Source organism: Nerophis ophidion, linkage group LG03 (assembly GCF_033978795.1).
Source record: "Nerophis ophidion isolate RoL-2023_Sa linkage group LG03, RoL_Noph_v1.0, whole genome shotgun sequence".
In the NCBI taxonomy this organism is placed as follows: Eukaryota; Metazoa; Chordata; class Actinopteri; order Syngnathiformes; family Syngnathidae; genus Nerophis; species Nerophis ophidion.
In genome coordinates this window covers 45,506,375-45,526,671 of record NC_084613.1, presented here as the reverse complement: position 1 = coordinate 45,526,671, position 20,297 = coordinate 45,506,375, and the positions used below count along the sequence as shown (strand labels likewise).

Here is a 20,297-nt window from a genome sequence, read left to right as displayed (position 1 = left end):
GAATAATCGTTGATGACTCATTCTCTGTGTTTTTAATAAGTATGACTGCAAAAAATAAAAACTGTAAATCAAAGAAAGTTGCCGGTGCCAGCCACCAGTAAAGACGGTGAGAAACACTATTGAGTTCAATAAGTAACTTGTAGCAAAGTACAGAGGGGCCAATATCTCCCCTGTCATTAGAGGTGACCAATTTAGGGTGTGCACCTGTGTACCTCAACTTTGGACTAAAACAACTGTAAATTTTTACGGTTAAACACTGGCAGATAAGTTGTGATAATTTTACAGTATAAAAAATTGTAGTTTTCTATTCACAGTGATATACTGTACAAAAAACAACCATACATTTTTCGGTGTAAAGAAATGGCAGTCCAGTCGCCAAAATTTTACTGTGAAAAAAAAAAAAGATGGTATCTATTTTCTATATACAGTAAAACACAGTATACACAAGAACCATATATTTTACAGTAAAACACTGGCAGTTCAGTCACAATAATTTTATCATACAAAAAACCTGTGGTACCGTTTTTCTCTCACAGTAATACACCGTACAAATAACAACAATACATTTTACGGTATAAAAAAACAGCAGCTCAGTCGGCAAAATTTTACTGTAAAAAATGTGGTACCTATTTTTCATTTACACTAACACACCGTATAAACAACAACCGTATATTTTACGGTAAAACACTGGCAGTTCAGTCGCCAGATTTTAGCGTAATATAAACCTGTGGTACTGTTACCAATTTACAGTTTTAAACTCTGAAATGAAAAAACTGGCACCTGGCACCTCACACGCTAGAGTTTTACTGTAAAATAAACTGAACTATGGTATAATTTTTTTTTATTTACAGTAATACACTGTAAAAACAAGAACCGTAGATTTTACGGTAAAACACTGGCAGTTCAGTCACCAGAATTTTATCATACAAACAACTTGTGGTACCGTTTTCCTCTCACAGTAATACACTGTACAAATAACAACCATACATTTTACGGTATAAAAAAACAGCAGCTCAGTCGGCAAAATTTTACTGTAAAAAATGTGGTACCTATTTTTCATTTACACTAACACACCGTATAAACAACAACCGTATATTTTACGGTAAAACACTGGCAGTTCAGTCGCCAGATTTTAGCGTAATATGAACCTGTGGTACTGTTACCAATTTACAGTTTTAAACTGTGAAATGAAAAAACTGGCACCTCACACGCTAGAGTTTTACTGTAAAAAAAAATGAACTATGGTATGATTTTTTATTTACAGTAATACACTGTAAAAACAAGAACCGTAGATTTTACGGTTAAACACTGGCAGTTCAGTCACCAGAATTTTATCATACAAACAACTTGTGTTACCATTTTCCTCTCACAGTAATAGACTGTACAAATAACAACCATACATTTTACAGTATAAAAAACAAAACAAAATTTTGCTGTAAAAAATGTGGTACCCATTTTCCATTTACAGTAAAATACAGTGTATAAACAACAACAGTAGATTTTACGGTAAAACACTGGCAGTTCAATCGCCAGAATTTTAGCGTAGTAAAAACCTGTGGTACTGTTACCCATTTACAGTAATAAACTGTAAAATATAAAAACTGGCACCTCAGTTGCTAGAATTTTACTGTAAAAAAAACTGTAGCACTTTTTTTTCTATTTACAATATAACACCGTAAAAACAACAACCAAGGTTTTACGGTAAAATACTGGTAGCTCAGTAGCCAGAATGTTACTGTAAAAAAACTGAAGTACCTCTTTTCCATTTACAGCAATACACCATAAAAACAACAATTGTAGATTTTAGGGTAACACATTGGCAGCTTCGTTGTGAGAATTTTACCGTCAAAAAACAAACGGTGATAATATTTGCAGTGTTATGATTGTATGTGTGTGCGGAGTGGTCATTAGTGTCTGCTTACAACTCAAAGAGACTGGACCAGCTGGTCTACGACATCTGACGTGCAACTCTGATGTCTGCCGTTGTGAGACCGCTGTGGTGAGTCGTTGAGACACCACTTACTCTCTTCCCCAGGCAGGCTGCAGAGACCGTGGCGATCCCCCAGCAGATGGAGCCTTCGGCGTTTCTCTTCCCCCTGCAAAATAAAATGTACAAAAATGAGAGCAAGCGATAAGAAGTAAGCATCAGAGACAGGACCGGCCTCCAGCCATGAAAAATGCCAGGAGAAAGCTGAGACTTTTGGAGAGCCCCCCTGCTGCGAGGGTGCAGTTGGAACAGATGCAGTCTCATCTCCCTCGAACTCTTTGTCAGCACCTCAGTGGTGGAGCCCACGCACTCTTCCTGTGCCGGCTCCTTCTCATTCACACACTCGAGAGGTGTTGTGGGACTACGTCCAGCCCCTCCTGAAAGCCAGACGCAGATCTGGCTTTCTTTCCACAGGCCAAAAAACACTTATATATAAAAAAAAGGTATTCAAGCAAAAGTGAGCATTGACAACCCTTAAAGGTCAAATAGTGGCGTTGCGTTGACCTCGCCACCACCCACCAGGCCTCCCCATCATCTCCAAGACACAAGGTCCATGATGCTGTATAGCAGCCAGCATGCCGCGTGATGGAAAGAGTTTACGACAGGCGGGGAAGGAAGCGAGGCCCGACAGGCCACCTTCACCTCGCCGTGCTCACAGGACCTTGGTGAGCCTCAGTTTCGATGACCCCAGAGCCCCTCCCCCGCCCAATTCTATACCAGCCCTGAGTTATTATCATAATTTCCGGGAGAGTCATTGCCGGGCTTCCACAAGCAGAGAGGCATCTGTGTTTTACAGAATGTTTTGTGTTTTATTGCCTTTATGTCAGTCCTAGGCCAGCACAAAGGGGCCCTCAATGATAAGAAAACCAGCCATGTGAAAAATGAAGGACCAGGCGTTCAGGCCTGAGAGGTGAAGAGGTAAAATAATAAAATACAAGACAAATGTGAAGCTCCTCGGTATTTCATCATCAAACCTTTGTCTGCCTCCTTTTAAAGCCACATTGGGAAAATTGAGATTATAACAAATTCAGCTGATCACATTTCAACAATAGGATAAAGGGATTTTTTTTCTGTCCACAGATTTGCTTTTTTTTTTTTTTTTTATTTCACAATAAAATGGCCAGGTTAATTCAAAGCTGACCTGATCTCAACCAATTAAGTCCACTGGGATCTGTTGGATATTAATGATAGAATAAACAAAATAACACAAAGTTAAATGAATTAAATTTGACTGACGTAACGCTCTCAAAATAAAGTTGCATTTTTTATACCTCTGAATAATACACACAGTGAACTACAGTACACTAAATGTGTATTGGCCCGGATCAGGAAATGTGTATAACATGTTCCTACAAGGTTCCTAAGCTCATTAACAGGACTGTAAGTAACAGGAGTGAGTTTAGCATAGATATACAATTAGCAAAGATAGTTCAAATGTTATTTATGAAATATGCTATCAGACCAAAGAGCCATGACCCTTTGCTTGATATTTAAAAAAAAAAAATTTAAATTAAAAAAAGATAAAAAATAAAATAAATAAAAAAATATATATATATATACATATATATATATATATATATATTAGAGTTGTGACGGTACACAAAATTTTCGGTTCGGTACATACCTCGGTTAAGAGGTCACGGTTCGGTTCATTTTCGGTACAGTAAGAAAACAACAAAATAACATTTTTTGGGGTTATTTACCAACCAAATTTGCTAAATATTCCGCCAAAAATATTTTTCTTAGTGGAATATGTGATGTGAAGTAATCGGAACCTTGGATAAGTCAATAATTCATGATATCATTGATTTATATTTAATATTATGTTTTGAGCAATGACAGTTTGAAAGAAAAAAAAAAACGCTTTGTTTTATTAGTCAACATTGCAACTTTTTATATATCACATTCAACCTTCAAGCTTTTTTTTTTCACTTTTGTTATGTTTTTGTTTAATTGTATTTTTTAGAATGTGCCGTGGGCCTTTAAAACATTAGCTGTGGGCCGCAAATGGCCTCCGGAGCACACTTTTGACACCCCTTCTATAGATAATAAAAATTAAATCTGATAAATCCGTGGGTAAAAAGCAGGGCATGGCGACGCATGCGTGTTTATCATAACTCTCTCGCTCTCTCTGTCTTCCCCTCCCTCACGAATGATGCTGCTGCACGCACAATTTGTTTTGTTTTTAACCCATTCTTAACCCTGAACGTGCATTGAAAATACACTCTACCATAACTCAAAATGCTGGACATTTGAGGCATTTAAGAAACTCCGCCGGACAACGCCGCAAAAGACATGTCCGGTGAAAAGAGGACGTATGGTCAGTCTATCTTAGCCCGGTCGCTGCTAGCACTGGACGTGTCCTCTTTTGCTAACATGCTAGCAGCGACCGGGCTAAGATAGACTGACCATACGTCCTCTTTTCACCGGACATGTCTTCAGGACAGAGTTTCTTAAATGCCTCAAATGTCCGGCATTTTGAGTATGGTTTATGCTACTTAATATGTCCGTGTGGAAACTCGTTTGATACACCTCTGCACCGAACCGAAACCCCCGTACCGAAACAGTTCAATACAAATACACGTATCGTTACACCCCTAATATATATGAATATATATATATATATATATATATATATATATATATATACATACATACATATATTATATATATATATACATACATACATATATATATTATATATATATAGATATATATATACACATACATATATATACATACATATATATATACATACATACATATATATCCATCCATCCATCCATTTTCTACCGCTTATTCCCTTTTGGGGTCGCGGGGGGTGCTGGCATATATATACATACATATATAAATATATATATACATACATACATACGTATATAAATACATATATATATATATATACATACATGTATACATGTGTATATATATTATATATACATGTATACACATGTGTATGTATTATACATATATATATAAACATACATATATACATATGTGTATATATTATATACTATATATATATATATATATATATATATATATATATATATATATATATATATATCTTTACAATGTTTTTATTTTTTTACCATACATTTATGGATTTTATTTCCAGGGAACGCAAATCGCATCGATTCAGTGGAAAGTTCTTAAAGCATCGCATACATACATACATACATACATATATATATATATATATATATATATATATATATATATATATATATATATATACATATATATACAAATATATACATATATATACTTTTATACATATATACATATATATATATACTTGTATACATATATATACATATACATATATATATATACTATACACACACACACACATATACATACATATATATATACATATTTCCAAGGAACGCAAACACCATCGATTCAGTTTAATGTTCCTAAAACATTGCATGTTTAAGAATAGTGGAAAATAGTTGTCTTTTCTGTGGACCATCGCTCCAAAATTCAGTTAAAGGTGCAGTACACTAACTAACAGGACAGGTATAGATAGGTCCTTGCACAACCTTTTCACCACCTCAGTTTTGGTTGAGGCATTCATTTGGCTATATAATTAATATCAATATTGTCATTGTGTAAGAAGTTGTTGCTTCTGATATTTTTGAATGAATTATTAATAATTACAAACACATTTTAACTGTGTTAATCAAAACTTATCAATGGACAGGAATAGTCTAAAATAAAGCATGAATTTAATTTGTTTCCCATTGCGCTTAAGCAAAAATGCTATTTGTTGACTGTGTGTTGGTAAATTGTAAACACGTTGCATGAATTTCGACTCAGAGATTGAACTGCCATGAATTTATTTTCATTATGTGCAAAAAGATGGCATCCTGAAGCATGCATTCGTGTTTTTTTTGTTTTTTTTACTTACTAATCACGCCTTCATGACAGACTGCTGTTTTGGCCAGTTCCGAGCACCTGAGTGATGTAGCACTGGCCAGGTCATTGACAGTGAACCAGTGAGCGGCACGTGGCTCATGATGGAATGGAAGTGGTCCTAATATTGCACAAGCTTTAACTTGTCTTTCCACACCCCTCACTCTGTAAGTGAAGGTGGCCCGGCTATCACTACATCTTCCCATTTTCTTTCATTACAGAGAAGTATATTGCTATTGGCACATATGGAAGGCAGATATTGAGAGCAGATAGGATATACTGTATAAACTTCTGTCAACACCACAGCATATTAGGTAGTGCTCTAAGCATACTATCACTAGTCTAGCTGTCCAATTAGTGCTCAAAATCAAAATACTTGAGCAGAAGCATGCAGACAAAAGGAAGTTAAACAAATATTATATGAGCAAATATCATATTCCTTTACTGCTTTTTGACGAAGACCAAATCAGATTTGTCACTCCTATAAACAATATTTTGCTGCTTTGGAGTTACATGACATAAAAGGTGATGTATTATAGGCCCTACTTCCTGAAAAACATATTCTCAAACATATGTTGTAGCGTATTCTGCTCTTTCCATAATCTGTTTATTGCCTCAACATACAGTATGAACTCAAATTAAGTTTACCGTTAAAATCGGGCTGTGAAAGTTGATGCATTAACTCAGTGTTTCTCAAATGGGGGTATGCGTTCCCCTGGGGGTACTTCAAGGTATGCCAAGGGGTACGTGAGATATTCTAAAAATAGCAAAAATTAAAAAATCCTTTATATATTTATTGAATAATACTTCAACAAAATATGAATGTAAGTTCATAAACTGTAAAAAGAAATGCAACACTGCATTATTCAGTGTTAACGACTACATTTTTTGAGGACATGTTCCATAAATATTGATGTTAAAGATTTCTTTTTTTGTGAAGAAATGTTTAGAATTAAGTTCATGAATCCAGATGGATCTCTATTACAATCCCCAAAGAGGGCACTTTAAGTTGATGATCACGTTTATGTGTAGAAATCTTTATTTATAATTGAATCACTTGTTTATTTTTCAACAAGTTTTAGGTTATTTTTATATATTTTTTTCCAAATAGTTCAAGAAAGACCACTACAAATGAGCAATATTTTGCACTGTCATACATTTAAATACATCAGAAACTGATGACATAGTGCTGTATTTTACTTCTTTATCTCTATTTTTCAACCAAAAATGCTTTGCTCTGATTAGGGGGGTACTTGAATTAAAAAAATGTTCACAGGGGGTACATCACTGAAAAAAGGCTGAGAACCACTGCATTAACCCATGTGAATAATTACACTTTTTTGCATTAACCGTGTACAAATGCTGATAAATCACAGTCTTTATGAGTTATCCGTGTACTGTACATGCTCCTTGATGGTTGCCTGACAGACGGCGCAGGTTGTTATATGGTCAGTGATCAGGTCAATGGATACTGTATGTAAATGCAGAGAGTGAGGAGACACAGATTGGCTAATTTAACTCCAAAATAATCTGACGGGATTTTTGATAAAAATGGTTCAAGAAAAATAAACAACGTGCATTTAAGAAAAACTTTAAGGTTTGACATTATGACAATAAAACTGCATTTGTGTCAAAATATATCGGTCTTTTTTAATTAACTTAAAATGAGCAAGAGAGTACCTACCTATGATTACTCATGATTAATTTAGAACAATAATTTAGATTAATCTGATTTTTTTTAAAAGAATGGTTTGACTAACTTACTTAGCGAAGTAAGTTTGAAAATATATATATTTTTATTTTTCTCAAACCTATGCACCTCCCAAAGTCTCACTTTAAAAACCACTGAGGTATACATGATACTGTACAACAATGTCTAATGAGATTTTGTATTTAAAAAAAAAACACAAAAAAACAACTTTTGATTAACTGTATTTTACAGATTATTTAAAACCAAGACTGACATATTGGGAAGTGTAAGAAAGTTGCACTAAAACAAAACAGATAAAGATAGTCAAAATGAAAATGTATTATTTAATTTAGAATTATTATACCCAAACATTTAAACTAAACAACACTAAATGCTGCAAAATAAGTAAATGCCTTTTATTCTGAATTAAATAATTTCATTATGATTACATTTGTTATGATCTGTTTAGTTTAGAGATTTTCCCGTTGTTTGTGTGTTTCGTTTCATTTAGGCACTTTAGGGGAATACCACAGTATATAGAGGCTGTTGGTAAGGGACCAGCATGCACCTGGGTTTGTGGGAAATGTTTTTTTTTACCGGAATAGGAGAGGCACATGATCGTTGTTGCTTGCTTATTTTTGATGAACAAACCTTGTTTTTGTTTAAATTTGATTTTGTTTTTCCCATCCACATACACAAGAATTGATTTTCTTTTGGTACAAAGTTTATTTGAAAACTTCTATTTCATCCGAGAAAGTTCCTACTTTAATATCTGATTCGAAACAGTCTACTGGGATACTTTGAAATAAATATTGGACTACATAAGCCTGCACTGCATGGGAGTTGTTTCCAAAACAGCTCCATTATTATAATACAAACAAATGACACCCCAAACCAATATGTGATGCCTCTATCCTCACATGTCCACATGCTTTCAGATGAACATGGTGTCAAAGCTAGGTGACACCGTTTTCATCTGAAAGCATCCGCCATAACCACGGCGCTCACCAACAGCCGTCTTGCTTGCAAGAAATATTGTTTTGATGTGATTGAATTCACTGCACCCAGACAAGAGGAGGTCATTCCGAGTCCTGCCGCAGCATCCGAATACACTGTAGATAATAAGCAACATGGGGAGAATAAAGGAGAGCATCAGGGTGAGGCAGCAGCGAGGTCACTTTGAGAAGCTGGATGAGAGCACAAGCCAAACAGCATCTCTGCATCCCCCCACCCCATCCCCTCTCCTCTGTCTCTGTATAATCCCCTCTGATCCACCAGTCATTGGAGGCCAGCCGTAACCCCGTGATCATTGTGCCCTAATCTGAGCCCTCGCCCCAGCCGCGGTCCACCTCCGACAGCAGCATCCGGCTGCCAGCGTAGGAGTGGCAGGCTTAGACTTTCTCCGGAGAGACAGCTAGAGGTTGTCTCTACATGGATGGGCACTTCGCAGCTCGGCGGGGGCGGGAGGAAGGGGCAACATAGCAGCTGCTCAGGACATATGGGCAGAATTCATTAAGTCTGGCAAAATGAGCCAATTGTCGAGGTGGCGAAAGTGAGCGTGTATGTCGAATAGAGAAAAAAACTTGCATTTGAGCTTGAATAATCGACAATATATAAATATTCAAAGCACAATTATCCTGTCCGATAGCTTCACTGGCAGGAATTACACGCAGAGATTCAAGGCCTAGCACGTGAAACAACTGATGGGTCCTTGAGGTCTTTTGCAGTGCATCCTCAAATGTCATGAGAGCACTGTGTGTCTCAGAAATAAACCTAATCACAATCTGTAAATGTTACAACTGTTTCCCTAATAGATCTGTGTGCACGTTGGAGCCCCGCATTGAAATTCACACACATGAACCCGACTAAAGACTAAACGGAATGCCAATAACACACGCAGCCACCTCCTGTTCAACACGAAGTACACAATGCATTTCAGCAATTACACACATTTCAGCACGGACATGTCACAGCAAATGTTGACGTCCTTGAACCTGCTGTGTCCTCATTCTTTTCTTTACTCTCACTTTAAAGAGCAGTGTGAAAACCGCGTCTGTCCATCCAATAAAAAAGGTCTAATGTATGCTAATCCGCCTGGTGTCAATAGGAACTCTGGTCAATGTATTTGAGATAGTAGTGAAGAAAGGGTTGCTGCTATCGAAGAGCTGCAAGATAAAGTAAATGGCACAGTCAATAACAATAAGGTTGTGGGCCTTAATGAGGAATGTTCATTTAAACACAATCAACTGGATTTCAGCTTAGCTCATTATCAACCTAGGACTTGTATCAGCGTGTTGATTATTCTGTTTTGTTTTGTTTGTTTTGTTTTTGATCTCAGAGGGACTTTTCAAATTAAAATCTTGTTCCCTTGTGGTGATGATGATGTAAGTTAAAACCTACTCAAAGTCAGGGTCACACAAAGCAGCAGTGAACTTTATGTAGTGAATACAAAAAAATGTGGACTATTTAGGAAATATAAACTATACACTATAATATAAGTTGATGGTTCCATTTCCCACTGGTGCCATTCAGAACAGATATTTTGTTCATGTTGTAGATTATCAAGCTTGCTCATCACTCTCTCCCTGATCCCATTCCATAAGCAGCTCCGAGGACACCTCTGTAAACAGATGATCCCAGTCCCAGAGCACATCTTCCTGCAGAGCAGCCAAAGAACAATTGGGGGCAGGCAGAGGTTCACCAAGAAAGAGAAGACAGAGAGCAGAAGGAGTACAGAGAGGAGAAGGAGCACAGAGAGAAGGGGGGAAGCAGAGGGTATTAATGTACACATCATAAATCTTGATTACCTGGGAGGAAGAGTGGCAACCTCCCCTGATGCTATGGACAGCAGCTGGACTGTTATTTACTAGTATAAAAAAATAATTTGAAAATCACTTACCTCTTTCACCTCTTGCTCTGGTGCTAGAACCTTTGTGAGGAGCTTCAAGTCGATTTCGCCATCCTAAAGAGAGAAACTGTAAATGTGTTTGCTAAACTAAAACAGACACACCTTTATAAGTCAAGATAATAAAGTATAAAACATAAAAGTGGTTAACTTACTAGAGTCTGGAATGCAGAATAATATTTTAGATCATTGTCCAGGTCTCTGTATGTCATCACCCGGTTGACTTGAACGCTAATTTTTTGAAGACATAAAGTGGGAAAAAATATTTTAGTCGGAACACATTCAGTCTAGTGCAAAACAGGATTGATAAATTGGTGGGCTTGAAGACTTCAAGCAAAGACAACAGAAATCAGAAGACTTTGGTTGCCAAGTGGTAAACGTCTCAAATTGAAACCCAGCTGCTTATCTGCGGTCGGAATTAAGTGAGGGGGTTCTCAAAGTGGTCGGGGCCTATCGGCGCATGCCAGTCCTACTTATTGCACATTACACGCTACATTGCCCCTGCAATGAGTTCAATGTGGATATTATCTCACACAGAGAGCAAGCCCCAGCCTAATAACCTCCAGCGCTGTCATAGCCTCGCTACATATTCGACACATGTCGCAGTGCCTCTCACTGCCCTGTAAATCAAAGGGCCCACTTGGTAAGGCCTGGGTACAGAGTTGCATACGTCACACCTAACATCGGCCCATCTCAGCCAGAAAAAGTGAACTTTGTGGCAATTGCAAAAATGGAGGTGAACATAACAGTGTTATTTACCACTCCCATTGTCTCTTGTGAATGGATAGAAGATAGAACCAAACCTGGTTGATAGACCTACCTCGGGGGAGCTGCTACTTGCATGTTAAGATCATCTTCCTGCACTTCATCCAGATCTGGAATGACAGGAATATCTAAAAACAAATCAAGACACCATTAGAGTTATGCACCTGCAGTGACAAAATGACACAAAAAATTAAAATAAATGAATGTGGGTTTTTTTGTGTGTGTCAGTGGGCACTTCCTCCCCTCCCTCTCTCCCGCCGCATCCTCAGAAGAGCTGTCCTGTCACAATAGCCATGCGGCCATGAATATTCAGGAGTGAGGCGGCAGTACTTCCCGCTGTGAGCTGGGCACTGGCCGGGGGCTCCCCAGAAAGCACCCCCTGCTACCCTAGCATTTGGGCCCTGTCAGTGCTGCCCACCCCCAGGACCTGCAGTGGCCGGTGGGCCGACCTCCACGTCCACTCTGCCACTCCGACTGCGGCGGCGTCCAGCCATGTGCAAGAGTATTTGCTAGTGGGCCCATCTGTGTGGGGTCGGATGTCACCGCACGGCCTGGCAGGAGCTGTGGCGCTGAGAGCTGCCAGCCCGCTGTTCAAACAGTGGGAACCCACTTTAATTGGCAAAACGCAACAGGAGAGAAGATGGCTCTACTCCCAAGAAGGACAGGGCAAACTTTCAAAATATTGGGCTCGGACATTTGTTGGAACATGAAGATATGAGTAAAGATAATGAGACGTGCAGAAAGACAAGAGGGGAAACAATCACACTAATAAATGCCGAAAAAATGTTGCAATGTCATCAGGAGCGCCTCAGTGGGCACTGACAAGTATTAAAATTGGAGAATTTGCAACAACAGATGATAGCATATTATATTTAGTTATGTAATATGTTAAGTTTTGGTCAGATCTATTTTAAAAGGCAAAGTCCTCCCGTGTTTATTTGTTCTAATGGTTTGTCTGAATAAGGCGAGGACTCTACAATTGAAGATTAACAATTTATTCTACAAACCGCGTTTCCATATGAGTTGGGAAATTGTGTTAGATGTAAATATAAACGGAATACAATGATTTGCAAATCCTTTTCAGACAACATATTTGATGTTCAAACTCATAATTTTTTTTTTTTTTTTGCAAATAACAATTAACTTAGAATTTTAATGGCTGCAACCCGTGCCAAAGTAGTTGGGAAAGGGCATGTTCACCACTGTGTTTCATCACATTTTCTATTAACAACACTCAATAAACCTTTGGGAACTGAGGAGATACATTTTTTAAGCTTTTCAGGTGGAATTCTTTCCCATTCTTGTTTTATGTACAGCTTAGGTTGTTCAACAGTCCGGGGTCTCCGTTGTGGTATTTTAGGCTTCATAATGCGCAAAACATTCTCAATGGGAGACAGGTCTGGATTACAAGCAAGCCAGTCTAGTACCCGCACTCTTTGACTATGAAGCCACGCTGTTGTAACAAGTGACTTGGCATTGTCTTGCTGAAATAAGCAAGGGCGTCCATGATAACGTTGCTTGGATGACAACATATGTTGCTTCAAAAGCTGTATGGACCATTCAGCATTGATGGTGCCTTCACAGATGTGTAAGTTACCCATGCGTTGGCCATTAGTACACCCCCATACCATCACAGATGCTGGATTTTCAACTTTGCATGTGGAACAGTCCTGATGGTTCTTTTCCTCTTTGGTCGGAGCACACAACATTTACCGTTTCCAAAAAACAATTTGAAATGTGGACTCGTCAGACCACAGAACACTTTTCCAGTTTGCATCAGTCCATCTTAGCTGAGCTCAGTCCCAGCGAAGCCGGCGGCGTTTCCTGGTATCGTTGATAAATGGCTTTGGCTTTGCATAGTAGAGTTTTAACTTGCACTTACAGATGTAGCGACAAACTGTAGTTACTGACAGTGGTTTTATGAAGTGTTCCATAGCCTATGTGGTGATATCCTTTACACACTGATTTCTGTTTTTGATGCAGTACCGTCTGAGGGAACGAAGGTCCGTTATATCATTGCTTACGTGCAGTGATTTCCCAAGATTCTCTCAACTTTTTGATGGTATTTTGGACCATAGATGGTGAAATTCCTAAATTCCTTGCAATAGCCCGTTGAGAAATGTTGTTTTTAAACTGTTTGACAATTTTCTCACGCATTTGTTCACAAAGTGGTGACCGTTTCCCAATCCTTGTTTGTGAATGACTGAGCATTTCACGGAAGCTGCTTTTATACCCAATCATGGCACCCACCTGTTTCCAATTAGCTTGCACACCTGTGGGACGTTCCAAATGAGTGTTTGATGAGCATTCCTCAACTTTATCAGTATTTATTGCCACCTTTCCCAACTTCTTTGTCACGTGTTGCTGGCAGCAAATTCTAAAATTAAAAATGATTTGCAACAACAAAAATATGTTTATCAGTTTGAACATCATATATGTTGTGTTTGTACCATATTCAACTGAATATGGGTTGAAAAGGATTTGCAAATCATTGTATTCTGTTTATATTTACATCTAACACAATTTCCCAACTCATATGGAAACGAGGTTTGTACGATATGAGTACAAACAGTAGCAATACCAGTGCTGGAGAGAGGACTATGCCCTACAGAGTCAAAAACGTTCTCTCTCGATGGTCTGTCTGGTCACATGCTTTTGTCCTCCATTCTGCCCCTCCCTGGCGATGTCGTTTAGACGCCATCCAATGAAACCAAGTTAACCTAAGCATGTTTTTTGGACACACATACATTTGTCCACTTCCGCTTTGTCTCGTACCTGGCACCTCTTCTTACCATCGATACCAAAAAATATACTGTGTGTGTGTGTGTATTTGTAAAGACAAAAACACAAGGTGTACTTGTGTACAAATATAAACGGAATACAATGATTTGAAAAGAATTTTCAACCCATATTCAGTTGAATATGCTACAAAGACAACATATTTGATATTCAAACTGATAAACCTTTTTTTTTTTTGCAAATAATCATTAACTTTAGAATTTGATGCCAATAACACGTGACAAAGAAGTTGGGAAAGGTGGCAATAAATACTGATAAAGTTGAGGAATGCTCATCAAACACTTTTTTTGGAACATCCCACAGGTGTGCAGGCTAATTGGGAACAGGTGGGTGCCATGATTGGGTATAAAAACAGTTTCCCAAAAAATGCTCAGTCTTTCACTAGAAAGGATGGGGCGAGGTACACACCTTTGTCCACAACTGCGAGAGCAAATAGTCAAACACTTTAAGAACATTTCCCAAAGTGCAATTGCAAAAAATTTAAGGATTTCAACATCTACGGTCCATAATATCATCAAAAGGTTCAGAGAATCTGGAGAAATCACTCTCCGTATGCGGCATGGCCGGAAACCAACATTGAATGACCGTGATCTTCGATCCCTCAGACGGCACTGTATCAAAAACTGACATCAATCTATAAAGGATATCAGCACATGGGCTCAGGAACACTTCAGAAAACCACTGAAACTTAATACAGTTCGTCGCTACATCTGTAAGTGCAAGTTAAAGCTCTACTATGCAAAGCGAAAGCCATTTATCAACAACATCCAAAAACGCCGGCGGCTTCTCTGGGGCCGAGATCATCTAAGATGGACTGATGCAAAGTGGAAAAGTGTTCTGTGGTCTGACGAGTCCACATTTCAAATTGTCTTTGGAAATATTCGACATTGTGTCATCCGGACCAAAGGGGAGTGAACCCGTCATCGACGCAAAGTTCAAAAGCCAGCATCTGTGATGGCATGGGGGTGCATTAGTGCCCAAAGCATGGGTATCTTCCAAATCTGTGAAGGCGCCATTAATGCTGAAAGGTACATACAGGTTTTGGAACAACATATGCTGCCATCTAAGCGCCGTCTTTTTCATAGACGCCCCTGCTTATTTCAGTAAGACAATGCCAAGCCATCTTCAGGAGTTGTTACAACAGAGTGGCTTCGTAAAAAAAGAGTGCGGGTACTTTCCTGGCCCGCCTGCAGTCCAGACCTGTCTCCCATCGAAAATGTGTGGCGCATTATGAAGCGTAAAATACGACTGTGGAGACTCCGGACTGTTGAACAACTGAAGCTCTACATAAAACAAGAATGGGAAATAATTTCACTTTCAAAGCTTCAACAATTAGTTTCCTCAGTTCCCAAACGTTTATTGAGTGTTGTGAAAAGAAAAGGCGATGTAACACAACGGTGAACATGCCCTTTCTCAACTACTTTGGCACGTGTTGCAGCCATGAAATTCTAAATAAATTATTATTTGCAAAAAAAAAAAAAAAAGTTTATGAGTTTGAACATCAAATATTTTGTCTTTGTAGTGCATTCAATTGAATATGGGTTGAAAAGGATTTGCAAATCATTGTATTCCGTTTATATTTACATCCAACACAATTTCCTCACTCATATGGAAACTGGGTTTGTATTTTGTCGTTGAACAGAATGAAGTAACTAGAGATTGAGACTCCCTATGCATTCCACTCTGTCACAACTGTGAGGAATTCGCATCGCTGCGGTAGTTGTGACTTTTAGATGCAGGAAACATGAGAACGACGTGCAAGTAAGAGTCTTTTAATATACTCAACAAAGAGTGAAGCAGTCATGCATGCAAAAGGTCCTTAACATAGTCAATCCTCGAGCCCTGACGGACAGGCGGGGCAGGCATAAATAGTAGCCTGATTGGCCACTGCAACCAGGTGTGCCAGGCTCATACATGCTAACCCTCCCGAAAATCTCCCGAAATTCAGGCGGAACTGGAGGCCACGCCCTCTCCAGCTCTATATGGACCTGAGTGACGTGTCTGAGAGCGTGTCTGCCCAATGACGTTATAACTGTACTGTAGATTGGTCGAGGGTGAGTTCTTGGTTTCTTATATATGGACCTGAGTAACGTGTCTGAGAGCGTGTCTGCCCAATGACGTTATAACTGTACTGTAGATTGCTCGAGGGTGAGTTCTTGGTTTCTTATGTGGGTTTATTGTTAGGCAGTTTCATTAAGTCCTCCCAGCGCAGTAACAACACACAACAACAGCAGTCACGTTTACGTCTACCACTCTACCGTAAGACAGTTCGTCTGCCGTAAACAGCATGTGACACTCTTAAACATGACAATACTGCCATCTACTGTACATGCACCACAACACCTCCAAGCAACTTTAACCCTTTACTAATCCTCCTCCAAACACTACACTGTTTCAATGTCCATTTCTCTGTTGATGCAATTGTTGATGACTGAAGTACTGATATCAACCAAATCTCCTCATCCCACCCCCTGGATTGAAAATAATTCGATGTATATACTATGACGATTTACTGGTGTGATGACTGTATTATGCTGATAGTATATATTTGTACCATGCATTGATTAACATGGACTCCTACTTAAACAAGTTGAAAAACTTATTGCGGTGTTACCATTTAGTGTTCAATTGTACGGAATATGTACTGTACTGTGCAATCTACTAATAAAAGTTTCAATCAATCAATCATGCATATGTGACAATAACATCTACTTTAGAAAGTGCAGTGCACAACTGCACACACAACAGCTGTAAATATACTACTCCCCTCTTAACCACACCCCAACCTGAGTAATGTTTTCTGAATGGGCTATAGGGTGAACATGTTTATTAGCTCACTCCAGTCGAACATTGACAAGTATGAGCAGTGAAATTGTGAGCTGCACTGCACGAAGACGGCTGTCAGTAATCTCCAGCCACAGTACTGCAGCCTGGGGGCAAAGTCGATAGAGAAGCTAAAGGAAGAAGATATGGAAGCATGCAGCTGGTGTGAGGAAGTATCCTGGCATCTATGTCACAGCTGCTTCAGAATATCTCCGCAAAGCAAAGATTGATCACTGGTCCAACAGTGCATTTTAGTAGTCCATAAAGGTGACTCAGAGCGAGAGTAATACAAGGCTTTTGATTCCGAACATAATTCTCAGCTGAAGAATCTTTAAGACAACTTCAAAAGTGGTAACTTTTTTTCAACATATGTGAGCACCCTCTACTTTGATAACTTATTCCTTTCCCTTTTTTAATCAAACTAAATTAAAAATGCCAGGCTCGTTTAGCCACTGACAAGATTCATCTGTGTTTCTGATATCAAAATAAATGCAGGCATGGGTATTTCATATTCATGAGACCCCGGTGACACTTTGTCCTCTCATTTACAAAGCACAGCATTCAGCAGAATCCGTCCCCCCTGGACCCCCAATCAAATTTAATGGTCTTAGTGCAATGACATCAAAAAGCCTCGCCATCCGGCTCCTTGCACATAGCATCCTGGCCGGTCTTTCTTTCCACACGCACCCTGACACCACTTCAGCCAGTAACGTGCTTTACGAACGTTTTGAAGCATTCTGTGACCACTATGTCAAGTCTTATAATCTTGAAAGGGACAACTTTTGGAAATAGAGCTCAACAAAATATCTTCTGTGGAGGTCAAGGAGGACAGCAGCCCAGGCAAACACAATCATTGAGAGCTGTTTCTCCTCACCGCCATGCCTCATGTCTACTGTGTACACACTGCCTTGCCTTGGCCAGACACAACACATCAAGGTGGCTTTAATTTAGCAGCAAGCAACCCACACAAGTCCTTAATACATGGCCAGCTTTTTCATTGAAGTATGTAAACATGAAGTTTAAAACACATCATTTGTTGTGAATGTAGACAAGCTCCCCCTGGACTTCAGTTAGTGACTTTGAACAGGACGTCTCGCCACATCAGCCTGGCCTCTAATAAAGGACCTAGGGGTCCAGTCAAACGATCAGCCAGGCATGGAATCCATTTTGAAAAGGGTTATGGGACGATATTCAACACATCAGCGGTTCAGTGCAAAACAGTGAGACATGAAACAGATGAGTGTGTTTGCAGTAGCACTGCTATTTAAGGTAACCATCAGGGAGCTGGGAGAGCAGCTGATGGGGCGGTGGGAACCAGGACCCGGGTTCCCCCCTGTTTCCCAGCTAGTAGCCAGTGGACATATCGGATAAGCGTAGGGGACGTATAATCAAGATCGTAGTGGCTATCTCACTACCCCCAGCACTGTAATTTCCAATGCCCCTGCCTCTGGCTTGGTTTGAAGAGCTCTCCTTCCACAGAGAAATCATCTTTCTGCTGGTATTAAGCACAAAAAAAAACAGAATCACTCTAATTTAACTGACCATTTTTTATTGTGATTTGTCACTGGGCAGTGACAGGGAATGTTCAGTTGTTTTATAATGACTAAAGGGGCTGTTTGCATCCTTTACACAACTGCCTAGAAGGCACTAACTGTCCAAAGTGTTGAGCATAAACTCTTCCCTAAGTAATTTAGGCCTGCACACGCACACACATACACTCACATACACAAACACACATTATTTTTGCGTGTAGTCAGCTTATAATTGTGATTTGGCAGAGTTTAGCTACTAACAATGGCTATTACTGAATGTATAGCCTGTCATAACAACACTCTGGGACTGCTTTTCTGAGTGTTCATGCGATCCGGTTATGTGAGTGTGAACGCCAGACAAATTACTCAGGCCGACAAACAATTTTTATGCAATATAATTAGTAATTATCAAAATTATACAGACATTTATAAAATTAAATATTTTCTGATAAACCCCTAATTGTAACATAAGCCAGCCAGAGGTGATATCATATTTTTTTGTTTTGAAAAACGTAGCTTGAGCAAATTGCAAAAATGTTTTACTCTTAAATGTTATAGTTACAACAACAACCACATAAAGGTGTTGAGTTACATGTAACTGTAGAAAAATGAATATCTAGATATTCTATAATTACATTCTATTGTATAGATTAGGGGTGCCCATTATGTCGTTCGCGAGCTACCAGTTGGAGGTGATGCCGGTCTATCGGCAGGCATTAAGAAAATTGGTTGTCATACACGCCAATCGAGCGTCTTGTGCGATGACCGCTAGCTGTTGTGAGCTCAGTATCAAGAAAAAAATTACAGGCAGAAACGTGAGGAAAACTTTTTATTAGGGTTGTCAAAGAAATCTACTTACGAATGAATTGCAATTTTTATTTTGTAACGATTCTTAAATAATTTTTTTTCTTTCTTTGTTTTAAATCTATACCTTGCAGCCAGGCAAATCATATTGTTGATGAAGATGCCCATATTTGTTATTTGTATTTGACTTTATTAAATATTTTGGTAGAATTTTATGAAACAAAACCAGTTTTCTTTTAAGTAATATATACATTTATCAGAGCTGATTATTTTACAGAGGAATGCAGTCAATCATAGAACTGCCAACCAATGTTATTAAAAAAAAGCATTGATTTTTAACAGAATCATTTTGAATCGAGAATTGTTACCCCCAAGAATAAAATTGAATTGTGTGGTGCCCAAATATTCAAAGCCCTACTTTTTATTTTAACACAGACTATCTTTCACAAACATTTGTTGTCAAAAGTCTAAACACAAACTTGCCAGTTCCTGGGCTGCTCCATTCTGCCTGCTTTAACAAAATAAGTGTCTCAAATTACTAGTGCACTGAAGTTAGTGAGCTACGGACTTAGCCTCCTTTTTCTTATAAAGCGTATAAAAACAAGTGTGGGAACTGGGCATATAAAAAGCAAAAATCCAACCACATTCATGTCATACTGGAAAGAAAATACTTTTTCACCCTCCACTATGTAAATTCAAAGTTGTGGAACTTATCATCTGCTACTATAAATATTGTCTGATTTGAATCAATGCAAGTCATTATAATAAGGTAATACACCAACATATATTATTGTCTTCACAAAAGACAGGAATCCAAATGAAGTTAACATGTTACGCAAAAAAAACACCTCAACTTGGTCATCTGATAGGTAGCTCGCCTGCTAAAAAAAGTGTAGGCATACATACATGACATTAACCAATGCCCATACATGCTGTATCCATTAGGGTAAACTAAAACCTACTTTCCTCCCAGGTAATTTGACCCTATTTTACTTGGCACAAATACAAAACACGGTTATCCATCGCCGGGCTTCGATGTCATTCTCACTTCAATCCAGACGTTGTTTGTTGGGA

At 38.7% G+C, this 20,297-nt stretch overlaps 1 protein-coding gene across 2 annotated transcripts in view; it reads right to left on the bottom strand.

The window, feature by feature from the left end:
- Positions 1–406: 406 nt before the first annotated feature.
- The window catches only part of LOC133549691 (intraflagellar transport protein 43 homolog A), a 33,215-nt gene continuing 13,324 nt past the window's right edge, over positions 407–20,297 (bottom strand). Inside the window, exons 7-10 of one of the 2 annotated variants that reach the window (XM_061895378.1) lie at positions 11,321–11,393; positions 10,656–10,731; positions 10,495–10,557; positions 407–2,096 (exon numbers count right to left, since the gene is read on the bottom strand). In XM_061895378.1, coding sequence (XP_061751362.1) covers positions 1,926–2,096; positions 10,495–10,557; positions 10,656–10,731; positions 11,321–11,393 — 383 coding nt within the window. In that variant the 3' untranslated portion in view covers positions 407–1,925. Of the gene's footprint in view, positions 2,097–10,007; positions 10,253–10,494; positions 10,558–10,655; positions 10,732–11,320; positions 11,394–20,297 lie in introns of those variants that run through there. The other variant, XM_061895379.1, reaches the window with a different exon arrangement.